A 27,134-nucleotide genomic window follows, 5' to 3' on the forward strand; every position below is an offset into this window, starting at 1 on the left:
TGATCCGATCCACCAAGAAATCAGCATTCAGGGATCAACTTGACAACAACACCCACAACAGCAAGGAACTATTCAACATCGTCAAAGAATTCACCAACCCCACCGCCGGCACCAACGGCATCATTCCCTCCCAAGACCTCTGCGACTCCCTAGCCTCTTTCTTCTACAACAAAATCGCCGACATACATAACAGCTTTGAAAACCAGCCCGGGGACCAGCCCACTCCACCCACCTCCGAACCAACACCCCCCTCTAACAACCTCTGCGCCTGGAACCCAATCACCACTGAAGACACCATTCGCCTGATGAACTCCATCCACTCAGGATCGCCAACTGACCCTTGTCCCCACCACATTTTCAACAAAGCAGACTCCATCATCGCACCCCATCTCCGAGACAACATCAACTGCTCCCTCAACTCTGCCACCTTCCCGGAAGGCTGGAAACATGCGGAACTCAGCGCCCTTCTGAAGAAACCCACAGCAGACCCCACTGAACTAAAGAACTACCACCCCATATCGCTCCTCCCATTCCCTGCCAAAGTCATTGAGAAAGCCGTCAACAGTCAGCTCGCCGCCTTCCTCGAAACCAACAAATCCCTCGACCCCTCACAGTCCGGCTTCCGAGTCACACACAGCACCGAAACCGCACTCATCGCAGCTACTGACGATATCCGAACTCTACTGGACAACGGGGAAACAGCTGCCCTCATCCTACTTGACCTCTCCGCAGCCTTCGACACAGTCTGTCATAGCACCCTAATACAACGCCTCAGCAACATCGGAATTCAAGGAAAAGCATTGGACTGGATCATCTCGTTCCTCGCCGGAAGAACCCAGAGAGTCCGCCTCCCCCCTTTTAGATCGGAGGCCACCGAAGTCATCTGTGGCGTACCACAAGGATCATCACTCAGCCCCACCCTCTTCAACGTATACATGAGTCCCCTCGCATCCATCGCACGCCAACACAACCTCAACATCATCTCCTACGCAGACGACACCCAGCTGATCCTCTCCCTCACGAAAGACCCTAACACCGCCAAAACCAACTTACATGAAGGAATGAAAGAAGTAGCCGAGTGGATGAAGAACAGCCGTCTTAAACTAAACTCTGACAAAACGGAAGTCCTCATCTTAGGATCATCCCCCTCCGCCTTGGACGACTCATGGTGGCCACCAGCCCTGGGAACCGCACCCATACCTACGGACCACGCACGTAACCTGGGCTTCATCCTGGACTCCTCCCTCTCGATGACCAAACAAGTCAACGCCGTCTCATCATCATGCTTCAACATCTTACGCATGCTCAAAAAAATCTTCTGCTGGATCCCCACCGAAACAAGAAAGACAATCACTCACGCACTGGTCACAAGCCAACTGGACTACGGAAACACCCTCTACGCCGGAACCACAGCCAAACTACAGAAAAAACTCCAACGCATCCAAAACGCCTCAGCCAGACTCATACTGGACATCCCCCGTCAAGCCCACATCTCCGGTCACCTGAAAGACCTCCACTGGCTCCCCGTCAACAAGAGAATAACGTTCCGTCTCCTCACCCACGCACACAAAGCCCTTTACGACCTAGGACCCGAATGTCTCAACACACGACTGTCCTTCTACACCTCCACTCGCCAACTACGATCATCCAATCAAGCCCTCGCCGCAATTCCGCGCATTTATAGATCTACCATGGGGGGAAGAACCTTCTCCTACTTAGCGGCCAAAACCTGGAATTCTCCCCCCACCCACCTCCGCCTTGTACAGAACCACCTTTCCTTCAGAAAGCAACTTAAAACTTGGATATTCGATAAGTAAGGTACCCCCCCCCCTCCTCCCTCCTCAAGCGCCTTGAGACCCTATGGGTGAGTAGTGCGCTATACAAATTTCCGAACTTGAACTTCCGAACTTGAGTGGAAGTCACATGCATTCAGGGGTCCATTAGAGAATGTGAATGTAGAAGACGTGGAGGTTGCAAGACTGGAAACTCACATGTGTTTCTCCTTGCATAACAGAACACATAATCTACAGATTTACTAGGTCTGCCCTCTTGTTCCACACAGGTAGGATTGTATTCATCCAGCTCTGGGCTTTCCTTTTACAAATGAGCAGTGACGGCCGGTAAATACAACTTAGATAGAGTTTTCGGGGTGCCTCACACACACACACATGCATTTATATGCAGACACACACATGCCCATTCAAAACACTCACTCACAAATTGTTAGTAGGTGGTTGTGACACTATGGGCCGCCCAGATTTTTTGCATTTTGAGCACCTAATTTTTGAGCTTTTACTGTGGGGGAGCCTTATAAGTTGGGACTCACCCACAGTGAACTCAGGATGAAAGAGACTGCATGGGGATTTTACTGGTGTCCCCCTGGCTTGACCAAGCCACTGCGCAGCAGCTGGACTAAGGGACACCAGGCTGGTTACATGCAGACACACGTGTACATGCGTGTGCACACGTGTAGGGGCTGCGCAGGGGAGATCCTAGTGTGCGCAGCTAAAGAGCAGGTGCAGATAAACTGGTGTGGCAGGACTTATGCAGAATGCAGTGGTGACATGGAATAGGTTTCATACAGTGGGAAGGAATATGCCAGGGAAAGTCAGTGTGCTTTACAGTGTGTATTCCAATATTCTCTTATGGGGAAAGGGAGCACATGTGCTAGTTTCACATTCCTAAGGCCTAGAAATTCCAGACACGCACTAAAGTGCACTGTAACGGGTGTGAGAAGAAGTATTCTGCAGAGTACAAAGTCCTATTTGTACTGCTTTTAGGTCATCCAGAACTGTCACATTTCTCTGAGTCAGTCATAACCAGGCCCTAACTGGGGGCTGACCTCAGTAACCTGGATTGATGACCCTTCTTCCCAGAGTGAAGATCTCCTCTCCACGAAGAGAAGATGGGTGGGGCTACAGGCTCATCCATCAGCAACTATCACTGGGTGCCAGGCACCATGCTGCACCAGGGAGGTAAGGCAGCGAGGGGGGGAAGGGGCTTTCAGAGACCATGTGGCAGGAGACCCTGGGCGACGTCATCTTGAACCAACCCAGAGGCCTGGGCAGGAAGGAGGGAGCAGGGGCAGAGAAGTGATGTGTCACTGTGTGATAGGGCAAACAGAGACTTTCTGCCAGCCCCCCCCCCCACCAACTTCTTAAAAGAACTTGCACAGGAAGAGAAGCTCTTTCTGGGGTGTGGTCTGCTGGGGCATAAGGTGCTGGAGCCTTGCGCAACGGGCAGTTGGAAGGAGGAAACCCCTGACTATCCCAGGATCCTGAACAGCGCCAGAAGAAGAGACCAGGATCAGTGCGCAGAAGCAGGGGCCTCTGCGCAGGGAGAAGAGAGGCCTCGGAGAAGAGCCAGGCGAAAAGCTGGTGCAGGGAGCTAGTGAAGACAGCTCTCTGCTGAATGCACCCTCCTTAAGACCAGGAGGGTGAAGGAGAGTGTTATTAGGGCTGGGACCGGCCAAGAGGAGCAAGGAGAGAAGAAAATTGTGAAAATCGGCCACCTGGGGGCCGAGATATGCCCCCCAGAAGGTAGACAACCTTTGACCCCTCAGTGGACCTACGACAAAGCGCATGGTGCTCCGCCGCCGGCCTCAACGATGCCCCCTGGGTGGGTCAAGTCCCCGGTGGCTGTCCCCAGCAGATGCGAAGCTGTCGCGCTCCCCGTGAAAAATGCCCTGCAGGGGGGCCAGGAGCACACCCTAGCCTCCGCCGAAGATGGAAGCGGGCGGGTAGCGCCGTTGTGCCCCCGCAAAGAGGTCTTAAGGGGCCTGGAACCCCATTCCTGGGCCCTGAAGCAAAGTTGGGGAGTTCCGTCGCGCTCCCCTTGAAGCCAAGCATGGGACACCAGGAGCCCACCCTGGCCCCTGAAGAAGATGCCCTGGGGCCCGGGACCCAACCCCTGATACCAAGTCAGGGAGCAAGATCACGCTCCCCGTGAAGATGGCCCCCATGGTGCCTGGGATCCCCAACTCCAGGCCCCCGTGTGATGCGAGGGCCCAGGACACCATCCCCGGGCCCCGATGAGAGGGAGAAGGCGGGGGAGTGCCGTCCCAGTCCCCCGAGGTCCAGGAGGACCAGCAGCATTTCCTATGTCTGCCCGCCAGAGCGGGCAGACCTGAAGAGAGGCGCTCCTGCAGCAGCACGGGATGGTGCTGGCCGGGTGTGGAGCTGGCGGGGGCAGCCGGGGGTGGGCTCCCCATGCTTCCCTCCAACCATTCAGCAGACGGGAGTCCCGGGTGGGACCGGGACCCGCCAACAGGAGTGCGACAGGTGCCAGGGGTCCGGGTGGGACCGGGCCCCCGAATATCTGTATAAGCAGCCTGGGGTGGGCTCCCCGAGCCATCTTACTCACCTGGGGGTCTGGGTGGGACTGGACCCTCCAAAGGGCGGCAGACGTGGCCGGAGGCCCACTTCGCGGCTCTCCCCGAAGCAGCGGGAGAGCCACTGCTCTAATATGCGGGAATTCCCATAATTTCTTACAGGCCAGGACCGGCCTGCAAGGGCAACACAGCGTTTTCACTGCTTCTGGTGGCCCCAGGAGAACGGGGTCACCACCATATGTGTGCAAAGGTGCAGGGGGAGCTGCTGGAGAAGCGCAGTCTCCCCCAGCACGAAAATGGAAGTCCCTCCCTAAGACTCCTGGGGACTTGAAAAGGATAATCCCTCAAGGGCTGATCCAGCATTCTAACACCTTCTAGACTGGAACGTTTGTTCTACAGCTGGGGGTGTACCGAAAAGTGGATTAAGGGGTGAAGAGCTGAGTTGGGAATGTCTGAAGAAAGCATCCCCTGGAGGTGAAGAGGTGTAATTGCACCAGTAATGCACTTACTGAGGCTATTTCTTTTAGAGGGATTGAAGGTCACATGTGTAATGTGAAGTACCTGCATAAGGTGATGTCATAAGCAAAGTGTGGTTATGTTGCCAGACATTCCTGCTAGGGTGTCTGGCTGTATATGCGTAACCGATTTAATCTGTGATGCCTTTAGGGGCTGTAATTACAATGCATTCTAATGATACCCAAATGTGTTGAGTACTGTCATTCTAAAGTGATGCTTACATATGTATTCTTGTTGCTGCGCTTAGGTGAAGAACCGAGACTGCTGGCCCTTAAGATGTAGGGGTGTATACTTCATGGTTAGTAGCAATGCTCAGTCAGGGTTGTGTGTCACCAGGGCAGGTATACCTATTCTAAAATGCTTGTTGAGGTAATGGGGCGAGTCGCCACTGGGATGGTGCAAGCACACCGGGCCTTCGTTCCAGGTTATGTGCAACTAACTGCATTTGGGGGCAAGATGTTGTGCATTCATGGGAGTGGTGGTACTAGGCCCCACCCCCCTGCGGGAGTGGTGGAGATGTTATGCAATGTGACCAAGTAATTCCAACAGCTTATGAATATTTGTAAATTGGTGCTTAGTATTGAGTAGTGTGTGTGTTTAATAAATGTACTCCTACCTTTTTATAAAGCAAAGTACAGACTGGACAATCAATTATTGAGTGTTATTGTTATTGCTGCGCACCTGTAATGGCCGTTACTAGCCCACACCACCTCCCGTGAGTAAGCCTCAGACTGCTCTGTAACGCTACCCTCTGAGAGTCAGGCGCTACAATTGGTGTTTGGTTCCCAGTGAAGGACAAATCTAGTCATGTTGTTTGTGCAGGCCTCACAGATACTGCCTCGTTTTTCAACACAAATACACATACATTCATACATACAAGCATGCACCAAACAGTCAATAAAAACACAATACCAGTGTTTTGAAGGTGTCAGGAGGGTTGGGATTGCTGCCTCCCCTCATTTACTTAAATTCAGTCAATCAGGGGAGGCAGAAGAACCTGCATTGTCACAAGGTAGGATAGAGTGAGAGAGACTGCTAACTCCACCCACTGTGTGACGAAGTGTCAGTGAAAGACACAAGACCCTGGGCAATCCAGGGAATAAAACTGAAGCACCCAGGTACGAAGCGATCACTGACAGCCACCTCGTCACGAGGAGGAGGCTTCAAGGACCTCTGCCAAGCTGAGGAGGTCACGCCCACAGGAGCTGTGACATCCTCAGCCCAGCATAGATCAGCTCAGGTAGCAAGGAGCCTACCCATGTAGCACATGTCTAGCTCCTGGCTGTCTGACCAAAACAAAAAGTGTGTCTCAGGTTGACCTTTGCTCAACCTGACAGACACACTTTATGTTTAAAAGGTGTGGGGCATGGCCCCTCCACCTTTAAGGACAGGCTGCTGCTGCAATTGAGTGCTATGAGGTGTATTAGTCCTGTTGGTTCCATTGAAGCAAACAACAATTAGGGGCTGAATAAGGGAAAGGTAATAACGGAGGTTCTGAAAAATTATTTGGGCTCATCTGCAGTTGAACTGCCTATTTATGAATTGCCTCAATTATGTATCGACTGCTAATGGAGCCAAAAAGAAATCTACACAAAATTATAACATTTTAGTAGAAAATTGTTTTCTTTTACATTTTTGCCTAATAATGCTCATAATTAAAATAGGTGATCGATATCTTTAAAAGTCTATAAAAAAGCATTCTTGTTATTTGCAGCTACTTTTACTGGTAGATTACAAGATAATGATCAAACTAGATCTTTAAAAAATACAAATCAGGTATAGCACCTATGAATGCGCTACAGCTACTCCCACACAATTATGGTAGAACAGTCATCTCATTGGATGTATCCCGATGTCTGTAAGTTATCCCTTTGGAGGACTTCCATAAGAAGTGTGGCAGGCTTATGAAGAAATGTAGTTTACCTAAAATACTGGGAAGCAACCACCAGATTAATAGGATGCCAGGTATGTGAAACACATGCATGCTTCGGACATGCATTCCAGAGCACACATGCGCAAGACTACTATTGGCCACACTGCAAGGACAGCAAATGCCAATTTAGGCGTTAAAAGTCCCAGGGAAATAAAGAGACATGATGTGTAGGGTGGTGGAGGGAAGAGGTATGAAGTGAATCAAGACTTGGCAGCCTTCTATTTTCTAAAACCCTGGCATACGGCTGCACTATCTTAGGGTTGCTAATACAAACTTTTAGAAACTGCAATAATTCCTTTCTTTTTTTAAACAAACTGAGCATTGAGTAATTTGGTTCCATTCGAGGGAGATGCGAGAAAATGTGTCGATATATGTGTAAATAAACTTTTCTTAAATTTTAAATGCTCCTAATTTAACAAATAACTCGAAATTAAAGGTTGTGTTATATAGTTAGCTTGTATTTACTCACCTTCACGTTTCCATCTACTTTTGAAGGAACTGTGAACCACTTCGGAGTGTGTCTAAAATAGAAAGAATAGTTCTAGGTTAGTTTTTTGCTCATTCTGAGTTGTTGAGAATTCTGGTCTATGCTGCATTGTATTATCACACCAATGTCATTACATTATCAAGTGCCAAAACATAAAAGGAATACCTAGCACTAGTCAATTCATCCTGTGCTGACAAATTTTCTGATACTGCTTACAGACTGATAAGTGAAATCTGTAATGCCTGCATCTGCCTTCTCCTATGTTGACCTTTCTTGCAGAGCACTGTTCACCTGCAGTGGGACAATGTGTCAACCTGGAACCTTTAATGTCTCCAAGAACCAACCCATAGAATTATCTGTGTCTGTTATCCTGCCTATGTTGTGTCTGCTAATACACATCTGACTCACGACCTGCTCCTTGCAAATATGACCTAGATGTTTTGGCAAACCTCTCAGAGAGATCTGGGTTTTAAGAAAGTCTAATTTGAATTTGGGCCATGAGCATTAAAAAACTATGAAACTTAGTTGCAAGTGGAGGAAAGGATGATGGGGTAGAAACATTGCGCTCCACTCACAACATTTGCACCAGTGTCGAACAGGTGCACAATTAAACTAAATTTCCCATCTGAAACTCTAAATCTCAATTCACAGAAATGCAACGATAGAGCTGAGAACTTAAGGGAGAGGCTGCAGGAGGCTATTGAGAAGGTTGTGAATACTCCAGAAGTGGACATGTAAGTTCTGCTCCTAGATCATCCCATATACAGAGTATTCGCTGACCTATTTTTGTCCCAAATTATTACACTTCATGCCGCACAGAATAGTAATTGTTATTTATCAATCAATTTCCCTACAATTCAGGCTCTCACTTGGCTGTTCATGTGCTCTCTTCTACCCCTTCAAACCCACCACCGCTAACTCAGGCAGTACACAACAGAATGTGCATACAATTACAGCGTAAGAGACAACCTATCTTTTCTTAATGACAATTCCGGTTTATTCACTCAAGATATAAGCAACCATATGAATACCTCCCTATCCCAAGCAGTCTATGTGCCATCTTAAGCCGAGCCTGGATAGGTCTGTTATTGTTATTTCTCAAGATCCACTTGTAGCCGTGTAACACATTCCATTTGTGTTTTGTTCATAGCTGCATAGGCATAAAGAATTAACTATCTTCTGCCTTTATTTTGACATTCCATTCCAGTGCAGTGGGGTCACAGCAGCTGGCATTTGTGAGTTTGTGCAATCTGAACCTATACAAATCCTTGTTCGGCTCACCTTTACCACTTGGACCGTAACCAAGAATTAATATATTTTTATAAACATTAGCTGGTGATATCGGCTTTTAGCAAATTTAGCCACCACCAAAATCACACAATCACCTAGAAATGCGGCCGGTTCCCGGTTTGAATGAGAAAGATCACCGAGATCTAACCATATCTACTCCTCTAGAATGCCTGCCTGTTTCCAATCCTCAGGACTACTTGTACGGCATTAGAAGTAAGCTTGGACATTCATGATTTATTTGGATTTCCATGCATACACCTGGAAATGTTGCAAATCCCCTAAAAATTGCATATTAATTGCAGACAGTCAAAGAAAATCTATAGTGCTTGGAATTCTGGTTTGCTGTCCGGATCAAGACAAATGTTTCATGGGAAGTTAGACTGTTCTGGATATTGCTGTGAGCAAAGGCTCAACGGTCAAAAAAGACAGCACAACACAATTAAAGCTGCATAAAATAGTTGCTGAGATATGAGAGTGTAACTCACAGGTGACGTATTTAAGGCTTTGGTGATAGACAGCTCTCCTGGCCCTACAAGCAAGTCTTGAGCAACATATCCAGCGTCAGTTTAATCACTGCCTTCTGATGGTTATGCTTTTGATTTTGCCATTATAAATGCAGGCGCATAAACAACAGAATGCAAAGGGAAAGAGAGGAATGGAAATGCTAACCAAGCCCTGCATTGGAATAGTTGAGATTTTTTGAGTAATCCGTTTATTATTATCATCCATATCATCAAATTGCAAAGTGTCAAAAACATAAAATGACTACCTAGCACTAGTCAATCAGTCATGTGCTGTCTAATATGCTGATACTGCCTATGGACTGGCAAGTGAAATCAGAAACTGCAGTATCTTTATGGGAAATAGTGATAACTGAATGTGGAATAACTGAATCTGCCTTCTCCTATGCTGACCTTCCTTGCAGAGAACTGTTCACCTGCAGTGGCACAATGTGTTAACCAGGAACCTTTTATGTCGGCAGCAACCGACCCATATAATTATCTGTATCCTGTTATCCTGCTTACGTTGTGTCTGCTAAGAGACATCTGATCACGACCTCCTCCTTTGAACATGAGACTGTCCAGGCACATTTCTGAGACTGATTGATTATTTGACATTCTGTTCCCTAGTTCTGGATTCAGACAATCCTTCTATGAGATACACCAAGTTGTTGAAGAACTAGAGTAGGCGGTAAACTCATGCCCTTTAGATTTTATCTCTGACAAATTAGAGGCACAAATAATGTGAAGACTCCTGGCTTTATTCGGGCTGACAAAGGTAGACTTTTGTGCACTTGTAGGTGAAGAGGTTACTTTTATTCTGCATGTTCCCCCAGGCCTATATGAACAGAATAACCGTATAAACAAGGCTTAAAGATATTACGCACATTTTATTTCGCAGTTTTAAAATACTTACTAAAACAAATATCCAAATATAATCTTGTTATTCTAAATCAACAAGCTAAGAAAACAATGAACAATACAAGAATGATGAAGACAGCGCTGAATCATTTGTTCGTCAATCAAATGAAAAAGAAACAATGTTATTTTACACATAAAAAAAGAACATTTATTACTTACATTTCAAAATCATTATTGCACACAGCTTGCAGCTGTTTCTACTGCCATTCCTACGAGGGGGTGGGGGATATACCCCACACACTTAATCACTGCCTTCGAACGTGTTTGGTTATGGTTGATAAGTATTTTTGGAGTTTGGAGAAATTATTTCAAAGTCAGTCACAACAAACATTGCAAATGTGTTCTTTTGGGGTGGGATGGGGTTTGGGTGGTTTAACTATTCTAACGTGCAATAAAGAAAATGTTAAAATATAATTTACAAGGGGCGTGGCTTGCGCGCCGCTCTGAGATGGCGGCTGGCGCTTTAGCTCCGGGAGGACAGCGGTTGCCGGGACGTCTGTGAGAGCCCTATCGGCATCGCGTTTGTTCCCGAACAGCGCAAACTTCATCGGAATGCGCCAGGATCGTGAGGAGATGCGCTGCTGTCACTGCGAATGGCGGGAGTCTTCCTTTCTGCTACTTTGAAGCTCGGCTCACTGGTTTTTTCATGCAGCCGCCATTTTGTTTCCTGTGTGGCGTCGCTCGTGATTGTTACCTCAGGTGCAGTGGCGCATTTTGGGAGCTGTTGTTTCTACTGAAGTGAGGTGACATTTCCTAATATATTCAATATACATTATTCTCACTTTCAATTTGGCGTTTTTTATTGCTGGCAGATATTTTTCATGATTTTTTTCTGCTTGATGTGCCTCATATATTCATCAGTGGACCTCCTGATGTTTTGCTTCTCTTTTTTTGCCTACTTTGGATTGATGTTCTGGTGGTCAACCTGATTGCGAGGTTACTGGATGTCTGGAATTCTGTATTTTTGAATACTTCAGGATTCTTTTTTGTGGTATTTCTTCTAACCATTGGAGCTTAAATCGCCATTTTGTGTTCTACTTCTACGGCCATTGGTCAACGTTTGCTGCTCTCACATTTACTGCTAACAAGGAGCCTTTGAGACTTGTCTTTTTTCTTACCTTGATTACACCTGTTGAATTCTCTCTCTGCGCATAGTTCTTCAGACACAGTGTTGGTGTTTTCAACGTGGGCTGTGCTTATGGCGGACAACATGGGCGCTCCTTCTACTACCAAGGACTCTAAAGGTGCTCTTAAGAGGTCCAAGCAGCACTCTCCTACTCCGGAATCTTCTCAGAAGGATTCTAATGCCACATTAGATACTATTTTGACGCGTCTCAATGCGGTTCATGATATTGCACAATCTACTAACACTAATACTGACCTTTTACAAGTGGAGGTAGCGGCTATCAGGTATGACTTTAAGGCATTATCTGTTAGGGTCACTGCTGCGGAATCCCGCATTAGTGGTGTGGAAGATACTGCGCACCAACACTCACGGTCTCTTCAACAAATGGATCGTTCAATGGCGGCTTTGAGGAGAGACCTTACGGAGCAGGAGGATCGTAACAGGAGAAGTAACCTATGAATTTTTGGTCTTCCTAAAGACGCAGAGAAGTCAGCTTCTTCGATGATTGACTTTATCTCCCAATGGCTTCCTTCTACCTTGCAAATTTCATTTCTGATAGACTTTGAGATTGAGAGGGCTCATCGTGTCCCCTCCTTCAGGTCTAAATCTTCTACAAGCCCAAGAGCGGTAATCTTCAAGCCATTGCTTACCAACATTCAGAGCAAATTTTGGCTCATATGAGGAAGGTTAAATCTGTGACTTGGGAGGGCCATCGCATTTCTATTTCGCAAGACTTTGCGAGAGATACTGTGATTCGTAGAAAGGGTTTCCTCAATCTGCGGAAGTGTCTGCTGGACATGAACATCCCTTTCTCTTTTGCTGGTCCTTCCAAATTTCGTATCACATTCAAGGGCCGCTATAGAATTTTTGATGAACCTGCTGATCTTTCCTCTTTTCTTGATAATCAATCTGAATCACAGATGGATTCGTCGCCTGCTCTAGTTCCTTCTGGATCTTGATTCTTTTTTTATATTTTTTATGTGATTTTACATTTTTCCGTCTGACATGTGTCACTTTTTAGTGTTACATGTTGACTATGGCTCCCCCCGTAGTTTTTCTGTAGATGTTCAGTAGTTTGCTGTTCATTTTGTATTTCCTGTCCGTTTGTTTTTCCTCTCCGCGTTATATTGCTGCATTGGCCTTTATCGCTCTTTCTGCTTTTTTCTCTGATGTTGCTCTTATTCCCTGGTTGTTCTGTTTGCGTTCCGTTCATCCAGCCTTTGTCATTGGTCCTTTGTTTACTGGTGTAATTAGTCTTTCTACTTTCTCTTTCTATCTTTCTTTTTTCTTCAGATTGAGAATGTTTATTCTACCTCCTTTCACCTTTCGGGTCATATATGTCTTTTCGTATATCATAATTGTTTCTGCTTCGTTCGGCTCTCATGTTTCCTGTACCGCAACAGGTTTTTATCTATGCTCGGTTCATGTATTTTGGTCGTTTTATTCTTATTAGTCAGCATGTTCTGTTCCATTGTCTTTTGTTCGTTCTAATTTGCGTTGTTTTGTTAGTTTTGCTGCTATACTTCCATTCTTTCCGATACCTTATGTTTCATTCATTTATGACCTCACTGTGCGCTTTCTCCACATGCTTTACTCATTATCTCCGATGACCTCCTATTTCCTACTACTATTGTTTCATATTGATTCATGATGTTTTTTTTTATTACAATATTTTTATTGAATTCATTCCGCAATTGCTATGTTTCTTATTTTACTAATTGTTTATGCCATATACATGAAGTTCAGTATTTATCTTCCCTTATCTTGCTTTGTGTTGTTCGGTTGTTTTTCCTTTTTATCTATGATGTTTCTCCTATAATATTTCTAATACATTAAGTTTGCATATATCGTATGTATGCTACCTATATAAGATGTTGTTTAATCCTTAGGGATACTTTGCTTGTTTACTTTGTTGATTAAATTCTTTTAGCACTACTGTTTGCTCATAATTCTTCATTAGGTATTTATCTTATTGTATGATGCACCCTTATGCTCCTGGTTATGTTTTGACTTAGAGACTTCTTACAGCTTTTCTTTTCTTCTACCCCATTCTGAGTTCTTCCATCGCTCTGGTTACTTTATCTTTTTTTGGCCTATTTCTTTCCTTTCTGTCTGGGTTAGCGTTGCTACTTTTACTATTGTATGTGTCCCGGCATCCCTCTTGCTTCCCACTTCCATGTCTCCCCAGGTATGAGTTTATAGACCTCCCCTGGTGGGTCTTTTTCTTTTTTCTCTCTATTCCTTTCTGGTGCCTCTATCCCTCCTTCTCTTTTTCTTTTCTCTCCCTTCCCCTTCTTTCTCTTTCTCTTCTTGGATCATCGAATAGTTCTTTCACTTTTCTCCTTTCTCCCGTCTTACTTCTCTTCACGAATTTCTTGTTGGGGGTCTCCTTTTGTGTTGTTTGTCATACGACGTTGGTGGTCTTCTGTTGTTGTTGTTTTCTCTTTTCTGTTATCTACGTATTATGATTTATCTTTTCTGGTAGGAGTATGCCGGGTTTGAATGTGTTGTCCCTTAATGTTAGAGGATTTAATCATCCGGTGAAAACATCAAAAATTCTGGATTACTGTAAATCCTTATCTTCAGATTTGATACTTTTACAAGAAACGAAAGTCTCCTCCAAGGAGGCCTTGTTTTTGAAGAAGGATTGGGTTCTTGACGTTGTTTGTTCGGAGGCCTTGGGCAAAAAGAATGGTGTGATAACGTTAATTTCTAAGAATTGTGGTCTATCTGTGATCTCTACTGAACATTATTCGGAGGGTAGATGGTTACTATCCAAGTTCTCTGATGGTACGGATGATCTTTATGTTATGAATATCTATGCTCCAAACATTGATGACCCCTCATTTTGGTGAACAATTACTAAAACATTAGCTGACACACCGCATAAAGGTAATCTAATTGTGGGTGGTGATTTCAATTTACCAATGGATCCCTTGTTAGATAGAAGTTCTGCGTTTAGCTTCCGTCCTCCTAAAGCTCATAAGCAGATGACAAATATGTGTTCCTTTACTCATCTTCAAGATATTTGGCGTCTTCATAATCCTATAGGTAGCGACTTTTCTTTCTATTCTTCTCCCCATTCTAGTTTCTCTCGTATTGACTATCTTTTGGTACATTCCTCTCTTGTACAGTCTTCCTCTTCCCCGTACATTCATTTTATTCTTGTCTGATCACGTGGCTGTTTCCTTTACACTTTTGTCCTTTGCTCCTAAATCGCATCCTCGCTCTTGAAAAATAAATACTGAGCTTTTGCATGATGATTCTCAAATTTTGGCCATTTCTAAAGAAATTGATACCTTTTTCGCTGATAATGAAGGCTCTGTTTCTTCTCCAATAGTCTTGTGGGATGATTATAAATGCACTCTTCGCGGTCACATTATTAAGCGTATGGCGACAAGAAATGCTGCCATCATAAAGGAACTTGCTGATTTAGCCGATGAAATCAAAAATCAAGAATCTCTCTATCGCAATTCTAAGGACACCAAATGCTTACAGACCATTAAGAATTTAAAGTATTCCTACAACACTATTGTTACCAAGAGAGCTCATATAGGGGTACAAGCTCAGAAATCTAAACGGCTACTTTTAAAAAACCGAGCAGGTAAAATTTTGGCGACTACGTTAAAGTTTCAGGAATCTTCTTTTCACTCCTCTCAGATTTCCTCTATCAATGATAGCTCTGGTATCAAAAAATTTCAAACCACGGAGATTCTTGATGTATTCCGAGATTTTTACAGTAAGCTCTATACTCCCACTAATCAGGCATCTTTTTCCCAATGTCAATAATTTTTTGGGACAATTCCTATACAATCTGTGTCTGTGGAGGATAGTAGCAAATTGGGTAGCTCGATTACTTCTGAGGAAATTATTGCTGCAATCAAAGCTACGCGGTCTGGGAAAGCTCCCGTTCGTGATGGTTTCCCCATTTTGTTTTATAAGACCTTTCTTCCTTCTGTTGTTCCTCGCCTTAAGTCAGTTTTTGAGGCCTTTATTCAAGGGGGGTCAGTTTCGGGTTCGGCAGCTGACGCCACTATTGTGGTGATTCCAAAAGAGGGTAAGGATCAATCCGATCCCAAGAATTCCCGTCCTATTTCCCTTCTTAATATGGAGGCTAAGATTTTTGCCAAGATTCTGGCCAGGCGCTTGGAGTCTTATATTCCTAAGCTTGTCCACCCATCTCAGACGGGGTTTGTCAAGGGTAGACTTGCCAGGGACAACATTCGTACCTTTTGCCATATTCTGGGTTCAGCTAAACGTTCTAACCTTCCGGCTGCAGCTTTGGCCCTTGACGCCGAAAAGGCCTTTGACAAGGTCTCTTGGCCTTTTTTGCGTGCTGTTCTATATGCGCATAACCTTGGGGACTCTTTTGTTCATATGGTTATGTCCCTCTATGCTCAACCTAGATCCAACATTAGAGTAAATGGGGCTACGTTGTCTTTTTTTAACCTTTGCCAAGGCACCAGACAAGGCTGTCCTTTATCCCTGCTTTTGTTTTTATTATCTATCGACCCGCTCCTCAGATTGATTGATCTCCACCCAGACATTAAAGGTTTTAATTTCGGCTACCATTGTATGAAGACAGCTGCCTATGCGGACGATGTTCTTATTTTCTCTGATGACATAGTATTGGCCATTCCCGCCATTACCGACACCATCTCTCTTTTTTGTAAGGTTTCGGGTTATACCCTTAATAGACACAAAACAGAGATGTTCCCCTTAAATGCTTATTGTTTCCCAGTGCATATGGGTTCTGCAGGTCTTAAGTTGCAATCTAAACAGCTTAAATATTTAGGGATCTGGTTTTGTGGTACCCTTTATGATACTGCAGCGTATAATGAAGCCCAGACTATAACCAAAGTACGTCGTCTTTTAGACACCTGGTCTCCGAAACATATTTCGTGGTGGGGTCGTCTCCAAACTTTGAAAATGATGATAACACCTATCATTAATTTTGTATCATCTATGCTCCCGGTGAAATTATCCTCTTCTTTTTTTCATGAGATGAAACAGAGGACAATAGTGTTTGTTCCACTTCACTAATGGGTCACATCAACCTAGGATGTCTTTTTCTCTTATTTTTCTCTTTTTTCACATTTTCTTTGGTTGTGCACGGGTGACTATTTGCACCCCTATGCGAGGGTGACATTGTTGAACCCCGCTACAGGAACAGTGTCTTCTTTTTGATAACATATGGATGTCATTACCTCTAAATTTCTCTGGAATGACAAGAGAACTAGAATTGCTTACAAGTTTTTGAGAAAGCCTTATGATATGGGGGGTTGTAATTTTCCTTATTGGGAGAAATACCAAGTTGCTTTTTTAGCCTCTCAAGGAGCTCTTTGGTTTTCTTTGGGTCCTGATCATATGCCTTCCTGGATGTTAATTGAACAGGAGCTTTCTGCCCCTTTGACACCTTCTTCGTTTTTAACCACTTCTACTTTATCTATTCCGTTTTCTCGTTCGATCATTTAGATACCATTGCAGCAGTTCGGTTGGTGGACAAGAGAGTTGCTACTCCTCTTCACAAATCACGATGGTCCTTAATTTGGCGTAATTCTAAGATTAAAATTGTTATTGATCACAAGTTGATGTCTTATTGGGCTACTAAAGGGATTTCGCTTGTTCGTCATCTTTATGATTCAAATAATGATCCGTTACCCTTCTCCTCCTTAGCTCAACAATTTTCTCTCACTAACTTAGACTTCTACACCTTTCTAAAAATTAAAGTTGCTCTTGCTAAACTAAGATTGGTTCCCAATTCTCCTACTGTTACCTTATTTCAATTTTGGCTTAGAACTGGTCATGTAGCTTCCAAAATCTATACATTTTTATCTTCCAATACTTCTGTCCAGCATACTGTTACCCAACAAAAATGGTTGAGCCATTTTGCTCATGATCTTAAACAACATATTTCACCAGATTCCTGGCAGTTATTTGGGAAGTTGTCTCTGCGTAACAAAATTGCCCCTTCTTTAATTCAGTATAAGTTCTTTTCTATCAATCTCCTCCATTGGACTCCAGTTCGCTTGCTTTCCCTGTCTCTAAAGGAGGATGACCTATGTTGGAGTTATGGTTTATCGGCTGGTAATTTCCCACATATGTTTTGTGAGTGTTCTCTTCTGCAATCCTTTTGGGATTTGATACATAAGCATCTTATGTTAATATTTGATGTTCAATTCCAGCTCTCCTTTCCCATGATTATGCTTGGTCCATTGGCCTCTCCAATCCCGTTGCCTTTAGATTCCTTAGAATTACAACTAATCAGACCCCCCAGGATATTGCGGCATAGATTTGCAAATTTAGCGGCACAAAAGTGGAAATTTAGAGGCACAAAAGTGGAAATTTAGCGGCATTATTGCGGCACTTAATTTTACTCGTGATCATTCCTTTTCAGCCTTACATCAATATAAACTGATTTAGCAGGGTATTCCACTGTGAAACTGGCATGTTTAAAGTGTCTGCGGCTCCAAGTAAGCACCGCTCCAATCTGCACCTCATGAGAGGGGGTCCTATTTCTCCCTGGGGTGTTCTAGCACCCGTGTATGCACCCCTGCCGGGGCACCGCTGCCACATCATTCCTCTCCGGCAGAACCCAGAGAGTCCGCCTCCCTCCCTTCCAGTCTGCGTCCACCGAGATCATCTGCGGCGTACCCCAAGGCTCCTCGCTCAGCCCGACTCTCTTCAATGTCTACATGAGCCCCCTCGCCGCCATCGTCCGCGCATACAACCTCAACGTCATCTCCTACGCCGACGACACCCAGCTGATCCTCTCCCTCACCAAATACCCAGCCACCGCCAAGACCAACCTCCAGGATCGAATGAGGGACGTCGCAAACTGGATGAAGCTCAGCCGCCTGAAACTGAACTCGGACAAGACGGAAGTCCTCATCCTGGGACCATCCCCATCTGCCTGGAATGACTCCTGGTGGCTCACCGTGCTGGGCACCGCACCGACACCCACAGACCATGCACGCAACCTGGGATTCATCTTGGACTCCACGCTCACACTGTCCAAACAAGTCAACGCCATCTCATTCTCATGCTTCAACACCCTGCGCATGCTCCGAAAGATATTCAGATTGATCCCCACCGAAACAAGAAGAACCGTCACCCAAGCCCTCGTCACCAGCCGGTTGGACTACTGGAACGCCCTCTACGCAGGAACCACAGCAAAACTTCAGAGAAGACTCCAGTGCATACAGAACGCCTCCGCTCGCCTCATCCTCGACATCTCTCGCCACAGCCACATATCCGCCCACCTGAGAGACCTTCACTGGCTTCCAGTCAGCAAGAGAATCACGTTCAGGCTCCTCACCCACGCACACAAGGCACTCCACGACATAGGCCCCGACCACCTCAACAGACGCCTCACGTTCTACACTCCGTCTCGCCAGCTCCGCTCCGCCAGCCTTGCCCTCGACACCATCCCACGGATTCGCGGAACCACCATCGGAGGAAGATCGTTCTCCTACCTGGCCACCAAGACCTGGAACTCCCTCCCCGTTCAACTTCGACTGACCCAGGACCACCTCACCTTCAGGAGACACCTCAAGACCTGGCTGTTCGAGCAGTAGCAGCACCTACCCCCCCCGTGCTTTGAGACCCTCATGCTATGATTGATTGATTGATTGATTGCTCATGTCCGTTTTTCTGAATTTTCTGAAGAGCAGGTGATGTGACTGAAATTGACTCCCTGTTGATGCGGATCGCAGACCACTCTCTGATCCACAGACACGGACAGAAGCTAAAATTCCCAAAAACACTTCTTGCAGTCAATCAGCAGCCGTCTCCTAATCCTGCTTTCTGACAAGGCAAGCGTTTGCTGAGCCACCACAATACAAGCAGTGTGAAGAGCAGAACGACACGGAGCGTGTTCACCAGGCACCAGGCGCACAACACCCATTCGGCTCACGGGGCTTCAGCCCCCCCGCACCCCCATCGTGTGAGTCAGCCCGGGCAGAGACAGCTTCGGGGGCTGGCGACAATCTAATTGTAGCCGCACCCGAGTAGTTAACAGGTCTTTAAAAGACCATCTACTTGTAAATGAGGCTTTTGTTGTATTTTCACCCCATATTACAGCCACTCTGTCTATGGTTCGAAGAATTAGCCCCAAACTTGGCTCTAGTTGCCCGCCTGCCAGGCACTCATCACGCAGCCATAAGTTTTCCTTAACATTCCATGCGTAATCTTTCTCGCCCTGGAAAATGGAAAATGAAAAGAGATGGGATAATGACGCATAGGCAGAGGAGTCTTTGAAACCAACAGATAGCCACATTATAGCGCCCAGGCTGCTAATGCAGCAAGACTCTGGCTTTTATGATGAATTATTTCCTCTGTGTTCATCAATTATTCTTTTTGCATCTGTTTTAAAGATGGCCACTGCCACGATAAATTACGTGGCTGGAACATCTTGTGTTTGCATGTTCAGATTCAGAAAGAACACTTTAGCAGCTTCGGGTGTATGAATGGACAGGCATATGAAACAGTGAGGTGGCGGGTGCCCGTCTTTTGATTACTGACAGTACAGTTTCAGTTCTCGTCCATGCTCCCTTCACCTTCCACTGTGACTGCTGTTGCAGGAGAAGCCTACTTATCCAGGAAACGTCTAACACATTTCTTGAGCAACCTTCCCCCGCCTAGACATTAATGCAAGGAAATGCCCGGGCGGCTGGCAATTGCTAGCAGCCTGAGCCGACCGACACTCTCTCTTAGTCTCTGGGGTCATGAGAGCAAAACTCCTGTTCACGTGGGACTGACCGGAGCGAGGCGCCAGTAGCCGAAGGTAAGGAGTGCTGCATTTGCATATCAAAGCCACATAGGCTAAAGGCTTGAATCTTGGCCAGGAGGAAGCAGGTACTGGACGGATGGGCAGCGGCACGTTGTGACGTGTGCGCGCACAGCCAATAAACAGGCACTGTTTGTTTTGCAGACACTTTTTTTCTATATTTCGCGGCAATAATTGTAAATATCGCGGCGTTTGCGCTATTCAGCCGATTTCGCGATTTTTTCGTGAATCGCGAAATGCTGGAGGGTCTGACTAATGGATCTTCTATTAACTGTTGCTGTCAAAGTGAGTCTTATGGAATGGAAGTCTTTTTCCTCAGTCTCATACCATAGCTGGTGGGCATGGGTTTCCTTTTTGAGAAGTGCACACACTTCGGTTGATGAGGCCCATTTCTCTCCTTCGATCTCTAGTGGTGTTTGGAGAGCTTTGGATGCATATATGGATTTAGCATCGAAAGGTTTGGTTGCTCAATATCCCTTTGTAATACCTGATTGAGTGTGTCTTGTGTGTTTGTTTGTGGAGCCCCACAGGAATTCGTTTCTCTATCTTTTCTTCCCTCTCTCCTTTCCCCGCTTTCTTCCTCTTTTCCTTTATTTTCTCTTTCTCCTTTTCTCCTTTATCTTGATATTTCTCCTCTTTCTTTTGCATAGTGATACTGTTGATGCTTTTTATTATTCCGGTCACTAATTCTTTGTATTCTACAATACTTATATGCAATTTAGCCAATGAATTATTTGTAACTTGGCCACCATTGATATATTATTCTTTATCGATACTCATCACCTGTATCACTTTCTATTATGTTTTACTATTTATTTACTGCCTCAAATTCTAGTAAAAAATGTTGAACTTAAAAAATATATAATTTACAAATTACGCATATTAATTGAAGATGTTACATTTTTGTTTGTTAAGTAATTCTTTTGTTTTGAATTTGAAAAATGAAACATGTTTTAAACAAATATAGTCTAAAATGCACCCAAAAAAGAGTACACCCATTAAAATATTTTTGAATAGAAATACATAAGTAGACAAACTATATTTAAAATTAATGCATGGCAATTTTAATACAACATTAATATACATATACATATACATACAGGTATATATATATATGTATATATATATATATATATATGTATCACGTCACAATTCCCATCAAAGGGAAAAATGGGACGCACTTCAGTAGTCCTTGTCAGCATTCATTCTTCTATTGCCATATTTTCATCTTCTGGGCAAAAGCGAGCAGATCTACGCGTTTCGGTATCACGGATAACTTGCTCACGATCAACTTAACGCTCATTCTCACGATGTTTAAAACATTTCAAAAACAGTTACATCCCTTCCTGTCATGTGATTAGAGCGTTAAGGATGCATTCTGGATGCTATAGTTTATAAAAAATTGCAGTGTTATTTAACTAAAACGTAAAGTCACTACATAATGTGCAAATTAATAAAGTGATTCACAATAAACATGTGGGAGAAAAACCAGTGTTAATCGCACTTTTTTAAAAGAAAAGTATGGATAAAGAAACAAAAGCAATGCCAGACAGTGCAAAAACGGATACAAAAAGCAAACTAAGAGTATGGGAGAAACTAAGTCGCAAAGAAATAAATAAGTCATGGGAACTCATCACACTTAGAAAATATCTGGAAGTACAGAGGGTGCCAAGGGGCCTGCGAATTATGCTTATGCCAAGCCATCAGGACACCTCAAATGAGCTGTTACACCTTCTCGTTTCCACCCGAGTAGATCTTGTAAATTGTATTGCTTGTGGTTGGTCTTTTCATAACATTCTAGGTCTTTTAAATGCCTGCGTGCTTCCATTAAATAGTCTTTTTGTGGCCCGATCACCATATTTCCGCCTTTGTCAGACTTCGCCACAATAATCTCATGATTGTTGCTGAGCTTCTTTATCAATTTGGTGTACTCCATTTCACATTTGTTTTTATACTGTTTCAGATGTTTGGTTTGGTGATGCAACTTTTTTATATCTTCTGTGACCACCTCATGAAAGATATCGATTGCATCTTTCGGCATTGCTGGAATAAATTTGGACTTCGGTTTGAAAGGACTCATAACAGCTCCATGTTGTCTTATATTAGCCTCTTGCAACCTCACTTCTGTGGACTGTTCTTCAATCAGACTCTGTTCTCCCATGCTGTCATAGTTGCTAAGATCATGTAGAGCGAGCAAAGCAGGCACATCTGATGCTCGTGTTGGGCTTGCTCACAATGCAGTGAAGATTCAACTTCCGAATAAAACAAAACACATCAACCCTAGTGCGAGCGTAATTAAAATCGCTTACAGGTTAGAATGACAATCCCAAACACAATAATAGCTTTTCTGCTTCCAATAGTACAGTCGTGGAAAGGTTAATAATGGTGTTGTCATCTGCTATTACTTTCAGCGCCAATATGTTTTTTTCGGATTTGGGTTTCCATTTCTTGTGCCGTTCCCTTCTTCTTGCGTATATATGTATATATATATATGGCTGGGAGCACCAACTCTAAATAAATCACTTTGCACCGAATTTGGGTCCGTGTCCGTATATTCAAGACAAGCGAAGTCTGCTTTATTGCTGGATCATCCTTGGAATATATATATATATATATATATATATATATATATATATATATATATATATATATATATATATATACATATATATATATATATATCCAACGTAAAAGAGTTGCCCCTCACAAAGAAGCCTCAACACTGGTAGCTGGTTTCTGGCGTTTTATTGTTTGAAAGGAACAGCAAAAGCGAATACGATATCACCGCCTTCAATTTGTAGAGCCGACGCGTTTCGTGCTGCCATCGCACTTCTTCACAGGCTAGAACATTCAGCAAAAGTTGAGCAGGTAAGCACCGGATATCAACCTAGAGACCCGCCCCAGTGGGCGTCAACAGCCACGCTGCCTTGTGAGCAATGAACTGTTGCGGCCCACTGGGGCGGGTCTCTAGGTTGATATCCGGTGCTTACCTGCTCAACGTTTGCTGAATGTTCTAGCCTGTGAAGAAGTGCGATGGCAGCACGAAACGCGTCGGCTCTACAAATTGAAGGCGGTGATATCGTATTCGCTTTTGCTGTTCCTTTCAAGCAATAAAACGCAAGAAACCAGCTACCAGTGTTGAGGCTTCTTTGTGAGGGGCAACTCCTTTACGTTGGATATAGTACGGCCGGCCCGGCCGTGAAGAAGCCCCGCTGCTAGAAGGCAGACCGCAGCTGTGCTCGAGTATGGATGCAGCTATTGGGACTGGTGGCGCGTGCTGGAAGTTTTTACAGTACAGCGGAGTGAGAATGTGACATTTCCAAACCCACCTGGGTATTTAATGAACTTTTAATGTAGCAACGCTGAGCAACTCACTTGAGCAATATTTGAAGCACTACAGAAACCACAAGGCAGCGTGGCTGTTGACGCCCACTGGGGCGGGTCTCTAGGTTGATATCCGGTGCTTACCTGCTCAACGTTTGCTGAATGTTCTAGCCTGTGAAGAAGTGCGATGGCAGCACGAAACGCGTCGGCTCTACAAATTGAAGGCGGTGATATCGTATTCGCTATTGCTGTTCCTTTCAAGCAATAAAACGCAAGAAACCAGCTACCAGTGTTGAGGCTTCTTTGTGAGGGGCAACTCTTTTACGTTGGATATAGTACGGCCGGCCCGGCCGTGAAGAAGCCCCGCTGCTAGAAGGCAGACCGCAGCTGTGCTCGAGTATGGATGCAGCTATTGGGACTGGTGGCGCGTGCTGGAAGTTTTTACAGTACAGCGGAGTGGGAATATGACATTTCCAAACCCACCTGGGTATTTAATGAACTTTTAATGTGGCAATGCAGAGCAACTCACGTGAGCAATATTTGAAGCACTACAGAAACCACAAGGCAGCGTGGCTGTTGACGCCCACTGGGGCGGGTCTCTAGGTTGATATCCGGTGCTTACCTGATCAACGTTTGCTGAATGTTCTAGCCTGTGAAGAAGTGCGATGGCAGCACGAAACGCGTCGGCTCTACAAATTGAAGGCGGTGATATCGTATTCGCTTTTGCTGTTCCTTTCAAGCAATAAAACGCAAGAAACCAGCTACCAGTGTTGAGGCTTCTTTGTGAGGGGCAACTCTTTTATGTTGGATATAGTACGGCCGGCCCGGCCGTGAAGAAGCCCCGTTGCTAGAAGGCAGACCGCAGCTGTGCTCGAGTATGGATGCAGCTATTGGGACTGGTGGCGCGTGCTGGAAGTTTTTACAGTACAGCGGAGTGAGAATATGACATTTCCAAACCCACCTGGGTATTTAATGAACTTTTAATGTGGCAACGCTGAGCAACTCACTTGAGCAATATTTGAAGCACTACAGAAACCACAAGGCAGCGTGGCTGTTGACGCCCACTGGGGCGGGTCTCTAGGTTGATATCCGGTGCTTACCTGCTCAACGTTTGCTGAATGTTCTAGCCTGTGAAGAAGTGCGATGGCAGCACGAAACGCGTCCGCTCTACAAATTGAAGGCGGTGATATCGTATTCGCTTTTGCTGTTCCTTTCAAGCAATAAAACGCAAGAAACCAGCTACCAGTGTTGAGGCTTCTTTGTGAGGGGCAACTCTTTTACGTTGGATATAGTACGGCCGGCCCGGCCGTGAAGAAGCCCCGCTGCTAGAAGGCAGACCGCAGCTGTGCTCGAGTATGGATGCAGCTATTGGGACTGGTGGCGCGTGCTGGAAGTTTTTACAGTACAGCGGAGTGAGAATATGACATTTCCAAACCCACCTGGGTATTTAATGAACTTTTAATGTGGCAACGCTGAGCAACTCACTTGAGCAAAATTTGAAGCACTACAGAAACCACAAGGCAGCGTGGCTGTTGACGCCCACTGGGGCGGCTCTCTAGGTTGATATCCGGTGCTTACCTGCTCAACGTTTGCTGAATGTTCTAGCCTGTGAAGAAGTGCGATGGAAGCACGAAACGCGTCGGCTCTACAAATTGAAGGCGGTGATATCGTATTCGCTTTTGCTGTTCCTTTCAAGCAATAAAACGCAAGAAACCAGCTACCAGTGTTGAGGCTTCTTTGTGAGGGGCAACTCTTTTACGTTGGATATAGTACGGCCGGCCCGGCCGTGAAGAAGCCCCGCTGCTAGAAGGCAGACCGCAGCTGTGCTCGAGTATGGATGCAGCTATTGGGACTGGTGGCGCGTGCTGGAAGTTTTTACAGTACAGCGGAGTGAGAATATGACATTTCCAAACCCACCTGGGTATTTAATGAACTTTTAATGTGGCAACGCTGAGCAACTCACTTGAGCAATATTTGAAGCACTACAGAAACCACAAGGCAGCGTGGCTGTTGACGCCCACTGGGGCGGGTCTCTAGGTTGATATCCGGTGCTTACCTGCTCAACGTTTGCTGAATGTTCTAGCCTGTGAAGAAGTGCGATGGCAGCACGAAACGTGTCGGCTCTACAAATTGAAGGCGGTGATATCGTATTCGCTTTTGCTGTTCCTTTCAAGCAATAAAACGCAAGAAACCAGCTACCAGTGTTGAGGCTTCTTTGTGAGGGGCAACTCTTTTACGTTGGATATAGTACGGCCGGCCCGGCCCGGCCGTGAAGAAGCCCCGCTGCTAGAAGGCAGACCACAGCTGTGCTCGAGTATGGATGCAGCTATTGGGACTGGTGGCGCGTGCTGGAAGTTTTTACAGTACAGCGGAGTGAGAATATGACATTTCCATACCCACCTGGGTATTTAATGAACTTTTAATGTGGCAACGCTGAGCAACTCACTTGAGCAATATTTGAAGCACTACAGAAACCACAAGGCAGCGTGGCTGTTGACGCCCACTGGGGCGGGTCTCTAGGTTGATATCCGGTGCTTACCTGCTCAACGTTTGCTGAATGTTCTAGCCTGTGAAGAAGTGCGATGGCAGCACGAAACGCGTCGGCTCTACAAATTGAAGGCGGTGATATCGTATTCGCTTTTGCTGTTCCTTTCAAGCAATAAAACGCAAGAAACCAGCTACCAGTGTTGAGGCTTCTTTGTGAGGGGCAACTCTTTTACGTTGGATATAGTACGGCCGGCCCGGCCGTGAAGAAGCCCCGCTGCTAGAAGGCAGACCGCAGCTGTGCTCGAGTATGGATGCAGCTATTGGGACTGGTGGCGCGTGCTGGAAGTTTTTACAGTACAGCGGAGTGAGAATATGACATTTCCAAACCCACCTGGGTGTTTAATGAACTTTTAATGTGGCAACGCTGAGCAACTCACTTGAGCAATATTTGAAGCACTACAGAAACAACAAAGCCGGCAGCGTGGCTGTTGACGCCCACTGGGGCGGGTCTCCAGGTTGATATCCGGTGCTTACCTGCTCAACGTTTGCTGAATGTTCTAGCCTGTGAAGAAGTGCGATTGCAGCACGAAACGCGTCGGCTCTACAAATTGAAGGCGGTGATATCGTATTCGCTTTTGCTGTTCCTTTCAAGCAATAAAACGCAAGAAACCAGCTACCAGTGTTGAGGCTTCTTTGTGAGGGGCAACTCTTTTACGTTGGATATAGTACGGCCGGCCCGGCCGTGAAGAAGCCCCGCTGCTAGAAGGCATACCGCAGCTGTGCTCGAGTATGGATGCAGCTATTGGGACTGGTGGCGCGTGCTGGAAGTTTTTACAGTACAGCGGAGTGAGAATATGACATTTCCAAACCCACCTGGGTATTTAATGAACTTTTAATGTGGCAACGCTGAGCAACTCACTTGAGCAATATTTGAAGCACTACAGAAACCACAAGGCAGCGTGGCTGTTGACGCCCACTGGGGCGGGTCTCTCGGTTGATATCCGGTGCTTACCTGCTCAACGTTTGCTGAATGTTCTAGCCTGTGAAGAAGTGCGATGGCAGCACGAAACGCGTCGGCTCTACAAATTGAAGGCGGTGATATCGTATTCGCTTTTGCTGTTCCTTTCAAGCAATAAAACGCAAGAAACCAGCTACCAGTGTTGAGGCTTCTTTGTGAGGGGCAACTCTTTTACGTTGGATATAGTACGGCCGGCCCGGCCGTGAAGAAGTCTGTGGTTCTGAAAATCTGGACCCTGTTGTCATCCCAATAATGAGGTCCTATACCCGTGTCACAAAATATCAACGTACCATGACGAATTTGGTGTCAGCGAACCGATAATGATTAGGGCATCATTCCCATACATTTGCGTCATAATCGAGGGTCGCCAGCACCCCCAAATCGTAGTTTCGGTCCCGACCCCTTAGACTCCAT

General features: G+C 45.4%; 1 protein-coding gene across 3 annotated transcripts in view; it reads right to left on the reverse strand.

The window, feature by feature from the left end:
* Window positions 1-27,134, reverse strand: part of LOC144762473 (adhesion G protein-coupled receptor F5-like) — a 1,325,307-nt gene that overhangs the window by 833,572 nt on the left and 464,601 nt on the right. For all 3 annotated transcript variants that reach the window (XM_078647685.1, XM_078647687.1, XM_078647686.1), the window contains one exon: window positions 7,249-7,300. In XM_078647685.1, the coding sequence (XP_078503811.1) occupies window positions 7,249-7,300 (52 nt within the window). The remainder of the gene's footprint in view (window positions 1-7,248; window positions 7,301-27,134) is intronic.

This window comes from Lissotriton helveticus, chromosome 6, assembly GCF_964261635.1.
Source record: "Lissotriton helveticus chromosome 6, aLisHel1.1, whole genome shotgun sequence".
In the NCBI taxonomy this organism is placed as follows: domain Eukaryota; kingdom Metazoa; phylum Chordata; class Amphibia; order Caudata; family Salamandridae; genus Lissotriton; species Lissotriton helveticus.